The following is a 13,351-nucleotide window of genomic DNA, read 5'->3' on the forward strand; positions in this document are numbered from 1 at the left end:
ATAAAACCATGTTGACTGAATTTATCCTGCTGGGTCTGACAGATGTCCCTGAACTCCAGGCAGTGGTCTTCACCTTTCTGTTCCTTGCCTATTTACTCAGCATCATTGGAAATCTGACTATCCTCATCCTCACCTTGCTGGACTCCCACCTTCAGATTCCCATGTATTCCTTCCTCCGGAACTTCTCTCTTCTAGAAATGTCTTTCACAAACATCTTCATTCCCAGAGTCCTGATCAGCATCACAACAGGGAATAAGAGTATCAGTTTTGCTGGCTGCTTCACTCAGTATTTTTTTGCAATATTCCTGGGGGCAACAGAGTTCTACCTTCTGGCTGCCATGTCCTATGACTGCTATATGGCCATATGCAAACCCCTGTATTACCTGACCATCATGAGGAGCAGAGTTTGCATCCAGCTGGTTCTCTGCTCTTGGCTGTCTGGGTTAATGGTTATTATACCACTAATCTCTCTGATGAGTCAGCAGAACTTTTGTGCATCCAGCAGGCTGAATCATTACTTCTGTGACTATGAGCCCCTTTGGAAAATCTCCTGTTCAGATACAAGCCTCATTGAGAAGGTTGCTTTTCTTATGGCATCTGTGACCCTAGTGATCACTCTGGTGCTAGTGATTCTCTCCTATGTGTTCATCATCAGGACTATTCTGAAGCTCTCCTCTGTCCAGGAAAGGACAAAGGCCTCTTCCACTTGTTCTTCCCATATGATTGTCATCTCCCACTCTTATGGAAGCTGCTTCTTCACATACGTTAAGCCCTCAGCAAAAGAAAAGAACACATTCAACAAGGGAGTAGTTCTACTCATTACTTCAGTTGCACCTTTGAATGAATGAACACCTTCATTTACACCCTAAGGAACCAACAGGTAAAACAAGCCTTCAAGGATATAGTCAAAAAGCTTGTGAATCTTTAAAGAATTTCAGAATTAAAGCACTAGTGGATGAGTTCTTACTATGCACCGAGCTCTCTACCAGTGACTACATGTCCAAGAAAGAGTTAAACTCCAGGCCAGTGAGAGAGACCTGGAAATAAATAAGTTAAAAGCCATGAAGTGTTCATATAAAGAAATTATTCAGGCTTTCTAGATGAAAAAGTAACCCAATCTGAGTTAAAAAGTCAATAATTGTCTTGGGGGATGCCATTTAAACTGAGCTTTAATGAGTAGAAATAAGTCAAGCAAGCAAAAAGAGAAAAAGAGAAATTTGGGTAGAAAAAAAATTGTTGGTAGGAGCACAAACTTTTAATCCAACAAGATTGAGTAAATGTCATTAATTTCAATGATTTTTTCAATGATATTTTAAAAAGAGGGGAAAGTTTGTAAAGATGATAGTTTAAGTTTTGAATTAAGTTAAATCTCATATTGCATAAATTAAAGGCCTACAGTGTCAAGGCATCTGGATTTGGGACAAGATCTATGAATTTATCAATCTTTACCATGTACATAGTAATTGATGTGGGACTAGAGGAAATATAGAAGAATAGAAGCAACTACAGAAGTTCAAATATGAAACTTTAAGAATGCTCCCAGTCAACAAAACAAAGAGGCAACCCACGGAATGGGAGAAGATATTTGCAAATGACAGTACAGACAAAAGGTTGATATCCAGGATCTATAAAGAACTCCTCAAACTCAACACACACAAAACAGACAATCATATTAAAAAATGGGCAGAAGATATGAACAGACACTTCTCCAATGAAGACATACAAATGGCTACCAGACACATGAAAAAATGTTCATCATCACTAGCCATCAGGGAGATTCAAATCAAAACCACGTTGAGATACCACCTTACACCAGTTAGAATGGCCAAAATTAGCAAGACAGGAAACAACGTGTGTTGGAGAGGATGTGGAGAAAGGGGAACCCTCTTACACTGTTGGTGGGAATGCAAACTGGTGCAACCACTTTGGAGAACAGTGTGGAGATTCCTCAAGAAGTTAAAAATAGAGCTTCCCTATGACCCTGCAATTGCACTACTGGGTATTTGCCCCAAAGATACAGATGTAGTGAAAAGAAGGGCCATCTGTACCCCAATGTTTATAGCAGCAATGGCCACGGTCGCCAAACTGTGGAAAGAGCCAAGATGCCCTTCAACAGATGAGTGGATAAGGAAGATGTGGTCCATATACACTATGGAGTATTATGCCTCCATCAGAAAGGATGAATACCCAACTTTTGTAGCAACATGGACAGGACTGGAAGAGATTATGCTGAGTGAAATAAGTCAAACAGAGAGAGTCAAGTATCATATGGTTTCACTTATTTGTGGAGCATAACAAATAACATAGAGGACAAGGGTAGATGGAGAGGAGAAGGGAGTTGAGGGAAATTGGAAGGGGAGGTGAACCATGAGAGACTATAGACTCTGAAAAACAACCTGAGGGTTTTGAAGGGGCGGGGGGTGGGAGGTTGGGGGAACCAGGTGGTAGGTATTAGAGAGGGCACAGATTGCATGGAGCACTGGGTGTGGTGCAAAAACAATGAATACTGTTACGCTGAAAATAAATAAAAAATTTAAAAAAAAAGAATCCTCCCAAAATTTAAATAACAGAAGAGGCAGGGGGGTGATAAGAAATGTAATAGATCTGTGGAATTCATGGAAAGGGAATGTCTCAAGAAACATAGGTGGTTGGCAATGTCAAATGACTCAGAGAGCAATTAATATGAAAAATCAAAGTTTGAGAACTGGCAATTAGGGTGTTGTTGATCTGAGTCATTTTCAGCAAATGTGGAAACTGGGGTGGGGTAGAAAGGAGTCAGACTATAGTAGGATACTGGTGGGTGGGAGCTGAAAATGAAGAAAATGGTAAAGTGGAATTTCAGGAGTGGAGAAATGAAAAGAATAACCAAATTATGGTCCCTACAGTTTCCCATTACTAGTGTCTGTGTTTTCTCATTACTATCAAATCACAGTAATGGTTAGATACAAAGCCTGTTTCAGGGCACCCAGAATGCTCATTGAAATGTCTGACTTGATTTCGGCTCAGGTCATGATCTCAGGATCATGAGATCGAGCCCCGTGTCAGGCTCTGCGCTGACTGTGGAGCCTGCTTGAGATTCTCTCCCTCTCTTTCTGCGTTCCTGCTCCAACTCACACACTCTCTCTGTCTTAAAAAAAAAAGGCCCTATTCCACCTCTAATCTGTAAAGTCCAAGAGTGCAGATATAATATCTTCCTGGTCACACAATTTCATCTGCAATGCCAAACAATCATAGATGCTCAATAATTACTTGCTGGATGGATGAATAAATAATCTTTTGTTAGGTAGAGGAAAAGACAAATGAATAAGGGGCCCAGAACTGATTTTTTTAAGTGAGGAAACTTGATATTTGAGCATTTGTATCCTGAGAACAATGAATTAGCGATGCATGCTTTATATAGATTTATGAGATCAGCCTGGAAACTCCACTCTATTTTACAGATTAAAAACCTTAAGCATAAAAGAGGCAAAATAATGTACAAAATCACACAGCTGAGTGCCTGAACTAGAATTAAAATCCAATTCTATCTGATTCTGCCAGAGTCCAACTGCCTAACTACTGAGCAATGCAACTTCCCACCATTCTAACTGGTTTTAGATTTACTCTCCCATTTGTAAGTATTTTAAGTATTTTTTAGGTAAGGATTTTCCAAGCTCTCAACAAGCTTTGGTAGAAGTCTTTAGGATATGAATCTCCTTATGAAGTTGAAAGCATACAAAAGCCCATATTAGTCCACCTATGGCTCCAACTTCTCTTAAGAAGCTTCTCTATTCTGTGCCCATATCTCTTCTGAACAATGTGGGTCTTTTTTCTCTCTCTCTTTAAAAGGAAACACACCCCAAGAGCATGTGACCAAGAAAGGAGTGTATTTTCCCTTCCCCTTTATCCCCAATAAGCTTCCAACAAAGATTCGGTTAGGAGTAGAGAGGTTCATATCTGCTGCTAACGGTGCTCCTCCTCCCTATTCATCTCCTTTCCCATCTACCAGTCAATGTCTTTGATTCCTGGACTTGCAGCATATAACACAGAGCCATGCCCATTACAGGCACTCAGTAAATGTTCAATCAATGAAAGAGTAAAGAATTAATAAATGATGTCTTTATTACATAAATTTTAAGTCATTTTCATAAGATTTTCCATCACCTATTTGCTTTTTAAAAGGGCCAAATCTCTCTTCTCAACACTTTGAAACATATTTTGAACCACATGGTGATTTCTTTATAGCAACAGCCACAAATAAATCCTCTGTTAATACTACTTTACTTATGGGGCGCCTGGGTGGCTCAGTGGGTTAAAGCCTCTGCCTTCGGCTCAGGTCATGATCTCAGGATCCTGGGATCGAGCCCCACATCAGGCTCTCTGCTCGGCGGGGAGCCTGCTTCCTCCTCTCTCTCTGCTTGCCTCTCTGCCTAATTGTGATCTCTCTCTGTCAAATAAATAAAAAAATATATGTATTACTTTACTTAACATTATTCTAACAGCTATTTTTCTCCTTTTCTCAGGATATTCATAGATAAATATATTAAAAGCGGAACCCGATTTTCATAAAGGCAGTCTAAGCATATTTTCAGAAGTCTAAGAGACACACATACCTTTTTAAAAAAATGTATTCCCCACTAGTTTACCTTTTATGACAACAAAGGATTAAATTATTTGATTTTAAGTCTTTCATCCTATTAAGATGCAATCAAGAGAGTTGGTATTCTGGTACACTATAGTAGCAAACATTCCCAAAATCTCAGTGGCTTAAATAACAAAAGTTTATAATTTCTTATACTATATATCCACTATGGGTCAGCACGAAACTCTGCTCATGTGCTCACCCACATCACTTTTTAGGCTGCCATTTCCATGTGCCATGCTTCAAGGGGTCACAACAGGAAATGCAAAGAGACACAGAAGGTCTCAAACCTGCAATTACTTGCTCCACTCAAAACCTACCAGTTAAGGGATGCCTGGGTGGCTCAGTGGGTTAAGCCTCTGCCTTTGGCTCAGGTCATGATCTTAGGATCCTGGGATCAAGCCCCACATCAGGCTCTCTGCTCAGTGGGGAGCCTGCTTCCTCCTCTCTCTCTGCCTGCCTCTCTGCCTACTTGTGATCTCTCTCTCTCTGTCAAATAAATAAATAAAATCTTTAAAACCTACCAGTTAAAATGAGTTAACAACTGCAAAGAATCCAAGAAGTGTGATCTATTCACACACAGAGGGGAAAAAAGAGAACCTGTGTGCAAAGGTAAGAACCCTATAAAAAAAATCTTGTGAAATCTTTAAAGGCTAGAATACGTGACATTCCTTCCAAACAGCAGCCAAGTTGTAAACAGGATTGGCTACAGAAATTTGGCAGAGAAAATTACTGCCCCAAAAATTGTAGTGAGGTGGAATGAGGAAAACAACTTCTTGTGGTTTGATCTCTTTTAAAATACAAATCTTACCCTATCTGTCTATTTCCTAAAACCCTCAGATGGCTTCTCATTACTTAAATTCCAAATTCCTTACCATAATCTATAAGGCACTACATGAACTGGCTCTGGCCACCCTGTCCTCAATATTAAGAAACCAAGCCCAGAAAAGGTAATGGTTGGAACTAGTGGTCCTTCCCCTAAGAGAACTTCAGAACTATTTGCATCATGTTATTACCTCCCTGTCTACCTTAACCACCACCAGAATTAGAAGCACTCTTTACCCTTCTTTACCCCCAAGTGATCTGTAATTTTTTAAATCCCCTAGATCCTCAACTTCTCCTCTGAAAATTCCCTTCATATCAGTCCTCCTCTACCTGAAACCTCCTATCCTTTGAAAACCTGCTTCCTGCGTAGTTCCCTCAAACAGTGGCTGTTTATACTCCACGTATTTTTATTTCTGATGCTGGAGATAGAGTACATGCCCTTCTTACTCTCCATTGCCTCTTACAGATCATTGCCTCAATTCTCCTCAAAACTGTAGTTCCTTTAAAGCACATGCCATCAGATTATACCATTCTTTATTCAGTTATTTCCAAGTGTCCTTGGTTCACTGAGAAATTAGCAACTTGCTTACTTCCACTCTACCACTTACACTGGTTATCTTTCTTGGTGACTTGAATAGCTATATAGATGATCCAGATGAGACTCTGGTCTCTTTATTTTTAATATCCTCACTTCTAGTGGCCCCGTCAATCACCCACTCCCACATTGTTACCCTAAACCTTGTCATTTACAATAACTACACTACTTCTAAAACCTCAATTCCAAACATCCTAGCTTGATGACAACTTTCTATCTTCCCAAGTCATTCTCTCTTTTCTTCCTTTTTTCCAAAAAGTCTTCAACCCAAAATGGCTTCTCATTGACTCTACCATCATTCACTACTTAACCCTTAACTCTTTCACCTGACTTGGATTCTGTAGTCCATCGCCAATCAAACACTCCTTTGCATCACTCCCCCCAGCTTTCTTTCCTCTCCCTTCCTCCCATTTCCCTGTTATTCTTTATAGAAAAACTTCTCAGAAGATTGGGATACTCACTTTCCACTTCTTCACATTCTTTTTTAAACTGAGTACAAACAGACTTCTGCCATCACACCAACAAAATGGCTCCTGTCAAAGTCAACCACAACTTCCATGTTCTCAAAATTCAGATACGTCTTAGTTCTCATTTTATTTAACATATCAGCAGCATTATGCAATACATCTTCCCTTCCTTCTTAAATCACTTTCTCCCCTCAGCTTCTGAGATATCACACTCTGTTTTTCTTCTGACTTTCATTGCCTACTTCTTCTCAGACTTCTTTGCAAGTTTTTACAAGTTGTTGGCTTTGGAGCTATAAGACTGAGACTACAAGCTAAATTGTTATAAGAAATTAAAAATCTCCCTGGTTTAGGATCTCTTGTCACATTACTAAAGCCAATGGTTAGTCCTCATCCTGCATTACCTCCCAGCAACATATGACACAACCAGTCACTTTCCTCTTTGTAAACGTCCCTCCCAAGATACACATACTCTCTTAGCTTTCCTCCTACCTCACTGATTGCACTTCTCAGTTTCCTTTGCTGGTTCCATCTCTTCTCCACAATCTCTTAAAGTGCACATCCCAAGGTTCAGCTCCTGGTCCTCTTCTCTTCTCTATCAACATTCATTCAGAATGACATCAGCAAAATGGCAGTATAGGAGTTCCTAGGGTTCATCCTTTCCCAGAGCATCAATTTGAACACTATCCATGTGCAAAAATACCTTCACAAGAGCTAAGAATTCCAGGTAAGTGTTCACAGCACCTAGATGGAGTATATAAATAAGAAAAGACACATTGAAAAGGATAGGAAAGCAATTTCACATAACCATCACCTCTCTCCCTTAAGACTGGGCAACCCAGCATACAGAGACACACTTCCCAAGGGAAAGAAAGAGTGAAATTAGTGCCCAACTTCATGGAATACCCAGCACCAACCCAGCCTTCATGAATCTTCTTCTAGACCAGCTCCTACAGACCCAGGCATCCAGCCCACCCATGCACCAGGCCAGTCCCATACGATCCTTCAGGCTGTCTCTCATCACAGACCCATGCTCCCAGCCAGCATCAGCACCAGGTTGATTTCCACAGACATAAGACCCAATCCTAGTGGTCCCCAGCCCATGGTCAGCTCCGTCAGAGCCAGGATTCAGGCCCACCCACACAGACCCAAACCCCAGGCACACTACCACAGACTCAAGTACCAGGCCCACCCCAGTGAACCCTGCCTCCAGCTCCACCTTCATGGACCCAGACACCAGGCCAGCCCCTATGAATAAAAGCACAAGGCCATCCCACTTGATTAACCAGGCAATAGGCAAAGGATTCCAGCAGATGGCCTATCTAGCACTTTTCCATGTACTGACTGATAAAGGGCTTTCCTTGCCAAAGCCAGTCTGTAAAGATTGGAGATTCCTAGTTCCTCAAATGTGCAGACACCAATATAAGGTCACAAGAATCACGAATAATCAAAAAAACATGACACCACCAAAGGACACTAAGAAATCTCCAATGACTGACCCTAAGAAATGAGATCTATGGTCTGTCTGGGAAAGATTCTGAATAATCATCTTAAAGAAATTTAGTGAACTACAAGAAAACACAGATTGATGATTAAATGAAAATAAGAAAACAATACATGAACAAAATGAGAAGTTCAACAAAGAAATAGAAAGAATTAAAAAAAAATAGAAATCCGAGAATCAAATAATATGACTGAATGAAAACATTCAATAGAGTTTCAATATCAAACTCAACAAAGCAATAGACAGACTTAGTGAACTTCAAGACAGGTCACTTGATATCATCCAGTCAGAGGAGCCAGAGAACAAGGAATGAAAAAAAGTGAAGGAAGCATACAAGAATTAAAGGACACCATCAAGAGAAACAATCTACATGTTATTGGAGTCCCAAAAGGAAAAGGGGGGAGGGGCAAAGATAGAAGGTCTATGTAAAGAAATAAGGGTTGAGAACTTCCCAAATCGTCAAAGAGAGGTGTATATCCAAGTTCATAAAACTCAAAGAAGTTACCTCAAGAAGCAAGAAAAATCTCAAATAACGTATCTTACACCTAAAGGAGCTAGAAAAAGAACAACAAACAAAACCCAAAACCAGCAGAAGGAAGGAAATGTTAAGGATTAGAGCAGAAATAAATAGTATAGGAGTAAGCTAAGATAGCAGACTAGGAGGAGTACTCTAGGCTTGCCTCAAACACATCTAGAAAAATATCAAATCATTCTAAACATCCAAGAAATCATTCTAAGGACTGAGGAAACAAACTGCACAACTAGAGCAAGAGAAGAGGCCACATTATGGAAGGTAGGAGGTGCAGAGATAGTGTTGGGGGAGAAACAGATCACAGGTGCCCTGTTCACAGAGAGAGGAAAGTGAGAGTGCAAGAGAGAGAGGTCTGCCAGGGGATCACACAAGGAAAACACTTCCACAAAGCCTTTGACTAGGAACACAAGAGAGGCTGATTTGCGTGAATTTTTACAACAAGCAGGGTTCAAAGACTCAAGTATTAAAAGTCTATAACATGACTGGAGTGGAGAGCCCTAATGGCACTGCTGTGCTCCTGTGGAGAAGGAAGGCAGATAGCCTGGAGGTGGATGGTGTGATCTGAGGATCCTCTGTGATGCACCAGGACAGATGGTTCCATCCCCCTTCTTGGAGTGTATCTGGGAGACATGGCATTGCCTCCCTGAGGACAAAAGAGCTGGTGGGTGTCATTTCCTTCCCCTACCCTTCAGCATAGGCTCAGAGACACCTGCTGAGGGTGCCTAACTGGAACACCGGTGCTTTGCTGCACTTTCCTCCAAACTCCATGCCCTGTGCTTTGGTGTAACTGCCCTTCTAGAACAAGCATGCATCAGTCCCAGTAGGGCAAGACCCTGCCCAAGAGAACAAGCATGGGTTCCCCCTACATGAGGTCCCTAAACTTGGGAATTTTAAGACTCAGCTGGCCTGCCTGGGATAGACCCAAGGTACACTGCACTGCCAGGTGGGCAGACAGCCTGGACACAGGGTGAAGGCAACAAACTGAGGGATGCCTAGGACACAAAATGGAGATTATCTGCTCTTCTGGGAGGGCTTCCGGGACAGCAGCAGGAGTGGACTTCCCTCTCCAGGAACTAAGGAGCTGCCAAGCACCATTTTCCCCCACTACCCCTTAGCATAAACTGACTTCAGTAAGCAGCACAGAGCCAACACAGGAGGCTTAAACTGCTTACACTTAGCCCCAGCCCCCTGCACTCTGAAGGTGCTTCTGAACTAAGGCAAGTGTGCCTGAGAGTCAGAGCAGCAATAGGCCTCTCCTTCAGAAGGCCAGCACAAAGCCCTCACACACACCACATCTATTGACCACAGAATTCTATGAAGGTTCAGCTCAGTGGAAATAGCATCAGGTCTCTTTAAACAAGCAGACTAGACAGAATAACATCAGGTCTCTTTCAACAAGTACAGAGCACACTTAGTTAAAATGCCACACTCCAGCCAATATCCAACACTCACTACTGCAGGCAAAGAAAAACTCTGTAGAAGACTGACCTGAGGGAAAAGGCAGCCAAAACACAGCAGCAGACTACACACAACATACACCAGAGACACTTCCTGAAACAACAGGCCCTGGTCATTATATGACCTCTTCTTCATAAAACCATTACTCTCAGGAGCAGGAAATATAATAGGCTTTCATAACACACAGAAGACAGAGACCTAGACAAATACCAAGAAAGAGGAATTCATCCCCAAAGAAAGAACAAGAAGATGTCACAGCCAGGGGTCTAACTGAAACAGATATAAGTAATATGCCTGAACCAGAATTTGAAGCAAGAATCATAAGGGAACTAGCTGGGCTTGAGAAAAGCATAGAGACACCAGGGAGTACCTTAATGCAGATATAAAAGACCTCAAAACTAGTCAAGCCAAAATGAAAAATGTTATAACTGAGATGTGAAACCAACTGGATGTAATGACGACAAGGAGAAAAAAAGCAAAGGAACAAGTAAGTGATATAAAAGATAGAATTATAGAATCTAATGAAGCTAAAAAGAAGGCAGAAAGAAAAATATTAGGTTGCAAATGTAGACTTAGGGACTCAGTGACTCCATAAAGTGTAATAACATTCATATCATTGGAGTCCAAGAAGAAGAGAAAAAGAAGGGAGCAGAAGGCTTATTTGAGCAAATTATAGTGAGAACTTCCCTAATCTGGGGAAGGAAACATCTAAATCCAGGAGGCACAGAGAACTCCTTTCAAAATCAACAAAAGCAGGCCAACACCAAGACATACTTTAGTTAAATTTGCAAAATATAAAGAAAAAATCCTAAAAGCAGCAAGAGAAAAGAAATCCTTACCTTACAAGAGAAGACAAGTAAGATTAGCTGTAGACCTCTCTACAAAAATGTAGCAGGCCAAAAGGCAGTGGCATGATATATTCAACATGCTGAATGGGGGAAAATACACCCAAGAATATTTTATCCAGCAAGCCTGTCATTCAGAATAGAAGGAGACATAAAGAATTTCCCAGACCAAAAAAAAAAAAAAAAAGAAAAAAATTAAAGTTTATGAACACTAAACTAGCCCTACAAGAAATCGTAAGGGGGACTGTTTAAGTGGAAAAGAAAGACTAAAAGCAACAGAGAAAATCTTCAGAAACACTGACACTACAGGTAATACAATGTCACTAAATTCATATCTATCAATAATTACTCTGTACATAAATGGACTAAATACTCAAATCATAGGGTGTCAAAATGGATTAAAACACATACCCAAGACTCATCTATATGCTGTCTACAAGAGATTCATTTTAGACCTAAAGCCACCTGAAGATTGAAAGTAAGGGGATGGAGAACCATTTATCAGGCTAACAGATGTCAAAACAAAGCCAGAGGAGCAATACTTACATCAGGCATATCAGACAAACTGGATTTTAATTCAAAGACTATAACAAGAGATAAAGAAGGGCACTGTATCATAATAAAGGGAACTATCCAACAAGAAGATCCAACAACTATAAATATGTATGCCCCAACTTGGGAGCACCCAAATATATAAAATAATTCATAACAAACATAAGTTGTATTATTATACAACAATAATACAATAATAGTAGGGGACTTTAACACCCCACATATAACAATGGACACATCATAAAACACAGCAGAAAACAAAGAAAGAAACAATGGGTTTGAATAATACACCAGACCAGATAGTCTTCAGATATATTCAGAAGATTTCATCCTAAAGCAGAAGAACACACTTTCTTTTTAAGTGCACCTGGGACATTCTCCAGAAGACATCACATTCTAGGTACAAATCAGGTACAAATCAGCAAGTACAAAAAGACTGAGATCAGACCATGCATATTTTCAGACCACAATGCTATGAAACTTGAAGTCAACTACAAGAAAAAATTTGGAAAGACCACAAATACATGGAGATTAAAGAATATCCTACTAAAGAATGAATGGGTCAACCAGGAAATTAAAGAAGAAATTTTAAAATACATGGAAGCAAATGAAAATGAAAACATGATGATCCAGAACATTTGGGATAGAGCAAACGCAGTCCTAAGAGGGAAGCATACAGCAATACATGTCTACCTCAAGAAGCAGGAAAAACCTCAAATACACAACCTAACTTTATACCTAAAGGAGCCAGAAAAAACATAGCAAGTGACCTAAAGCCAGCAGAAAAAAGGAAATGATAGAGATTAGAGCAGAATAAATTGTATGGAAACAAACAGAAAACATAAACAATGAATTCTGGAACACTGAAAAGAAATTGAAAAAATAAATAAAAATTTGAAAAACAAAATAAAATAAAACAGCAGAACAGATCAATGAAACTAGGAGCTAGTTCTATGAAAGAATTAATAAAATTGATAACCCCTCCAGCCAGACTTATCAAAAAGAAAAGAGAAAGGACCCAAACAAAATCATAAATGAGAGAGAAGAGACCACAACAAACACCACTGAAATATGAACAATTAGAATATTATGAAAAATTATATGGCACCAAGTTTGACAATCTGGAAGAAATGGTTAAATTCCTAGAAACATATAAACTACCAAAACTAAAACAGGAAGAAATTGAAAATCTGAATAGACCCATAACCAGCAAAGAAATTGAATCAGTATTCATGAATCTTCCAACAAACAAAAGTCTGGGGCCAAACTGCTTCCTAAGGGAATTCTACCAAACATTTAAAGAAGAGTTAATACCTATTCTTCTCAAACCCTTCCAAAATAATAGAAATGGGAGAAAAACTTTCAAACTCATTCTACAAGGCTGGCATTACCCTGACTCCAAAACCAGACAAAAACTGCACTAAAAAAAAGAGAATTACAAGGCATGGATGCAAAAATTCTCAACAAGAAACTAGCAAATCAAATCCAACAGTACATTAAAACAATACATGATCGAGTGGATTTATTCCTGGGTTGCAAGGGTGGTTCAGTATTTGCAAATCACTCAACGTGATACAATACATTAATAAGAGGAAGGATTAAAACTATATGGTCCTCTCAATAGATGCAGAAAAAGCATTTGACAAAGTACTACAGCATTCATGATAAAAGTGCTCAACAAGGTAAGGTTAGAGGGAACATACCTCAATATAATAAAGGCCTTCAAGGAAAAACCCATAGGGAATATCATCTTCAATGGCGAAAAACTGAGAGCTTTTGCCCTAAGGTCAGGAACAAGACAAGGATGTCCGGTCTCACCAGTTTAATTCAACATAGTACTGGAAATCCTAGCCACAGCAATTACACAGCAAAAAGAATTAAAAGCATCCAAATCAGTAAAGAAGAAATAAAACTCACTATTTCTAGATAACATGATACTATATATAGAAATATAT

At 39.8% G+C, this 13,351-nt stretch overlaps 2 protein-coding genes across 2 annotated transcripts in view; both read left to right on the forward strand.

The window, feature by feature from the left end:
* LOC308347502 (olfactory receptor 6C4-like) overlaps nucleotides 1-13,351 on the forward strand; it is a gene marked incomplete at both ends in the record, with an annotated part of 188,342 nt that overhangs the window by 163,593 nt on the left and 11,398 nt on the right. The gene's annotated exons all lie outside the window — the stretch shown is intronic.
* Nucleotides 9-848, forward strand: LOC308347510 (olfactory receptor 2AP1-like; the record flags this gene model as incomplete). The annotated part of the gene is made up of 1 exon (XM_080810977.1): nucleotides 9-848. The coding sequence occupies one exon, from the start codon at nucleotides 9-11 to the stop codon at nucleotides 846-848; it is 840 nt and encodes a 279-aa protein (XP_080667103.1).

This window comes from Martes martes (assembly GCF_963455335.1).
Source record: "Martes martes genome assembly, chromosome: 8".
NCBI classification, from domain to species: Eukaryota; Metazoa; Chordata; class Mammalia; order Carnivora; family Mustelidae; genus Martes; species Martes martes.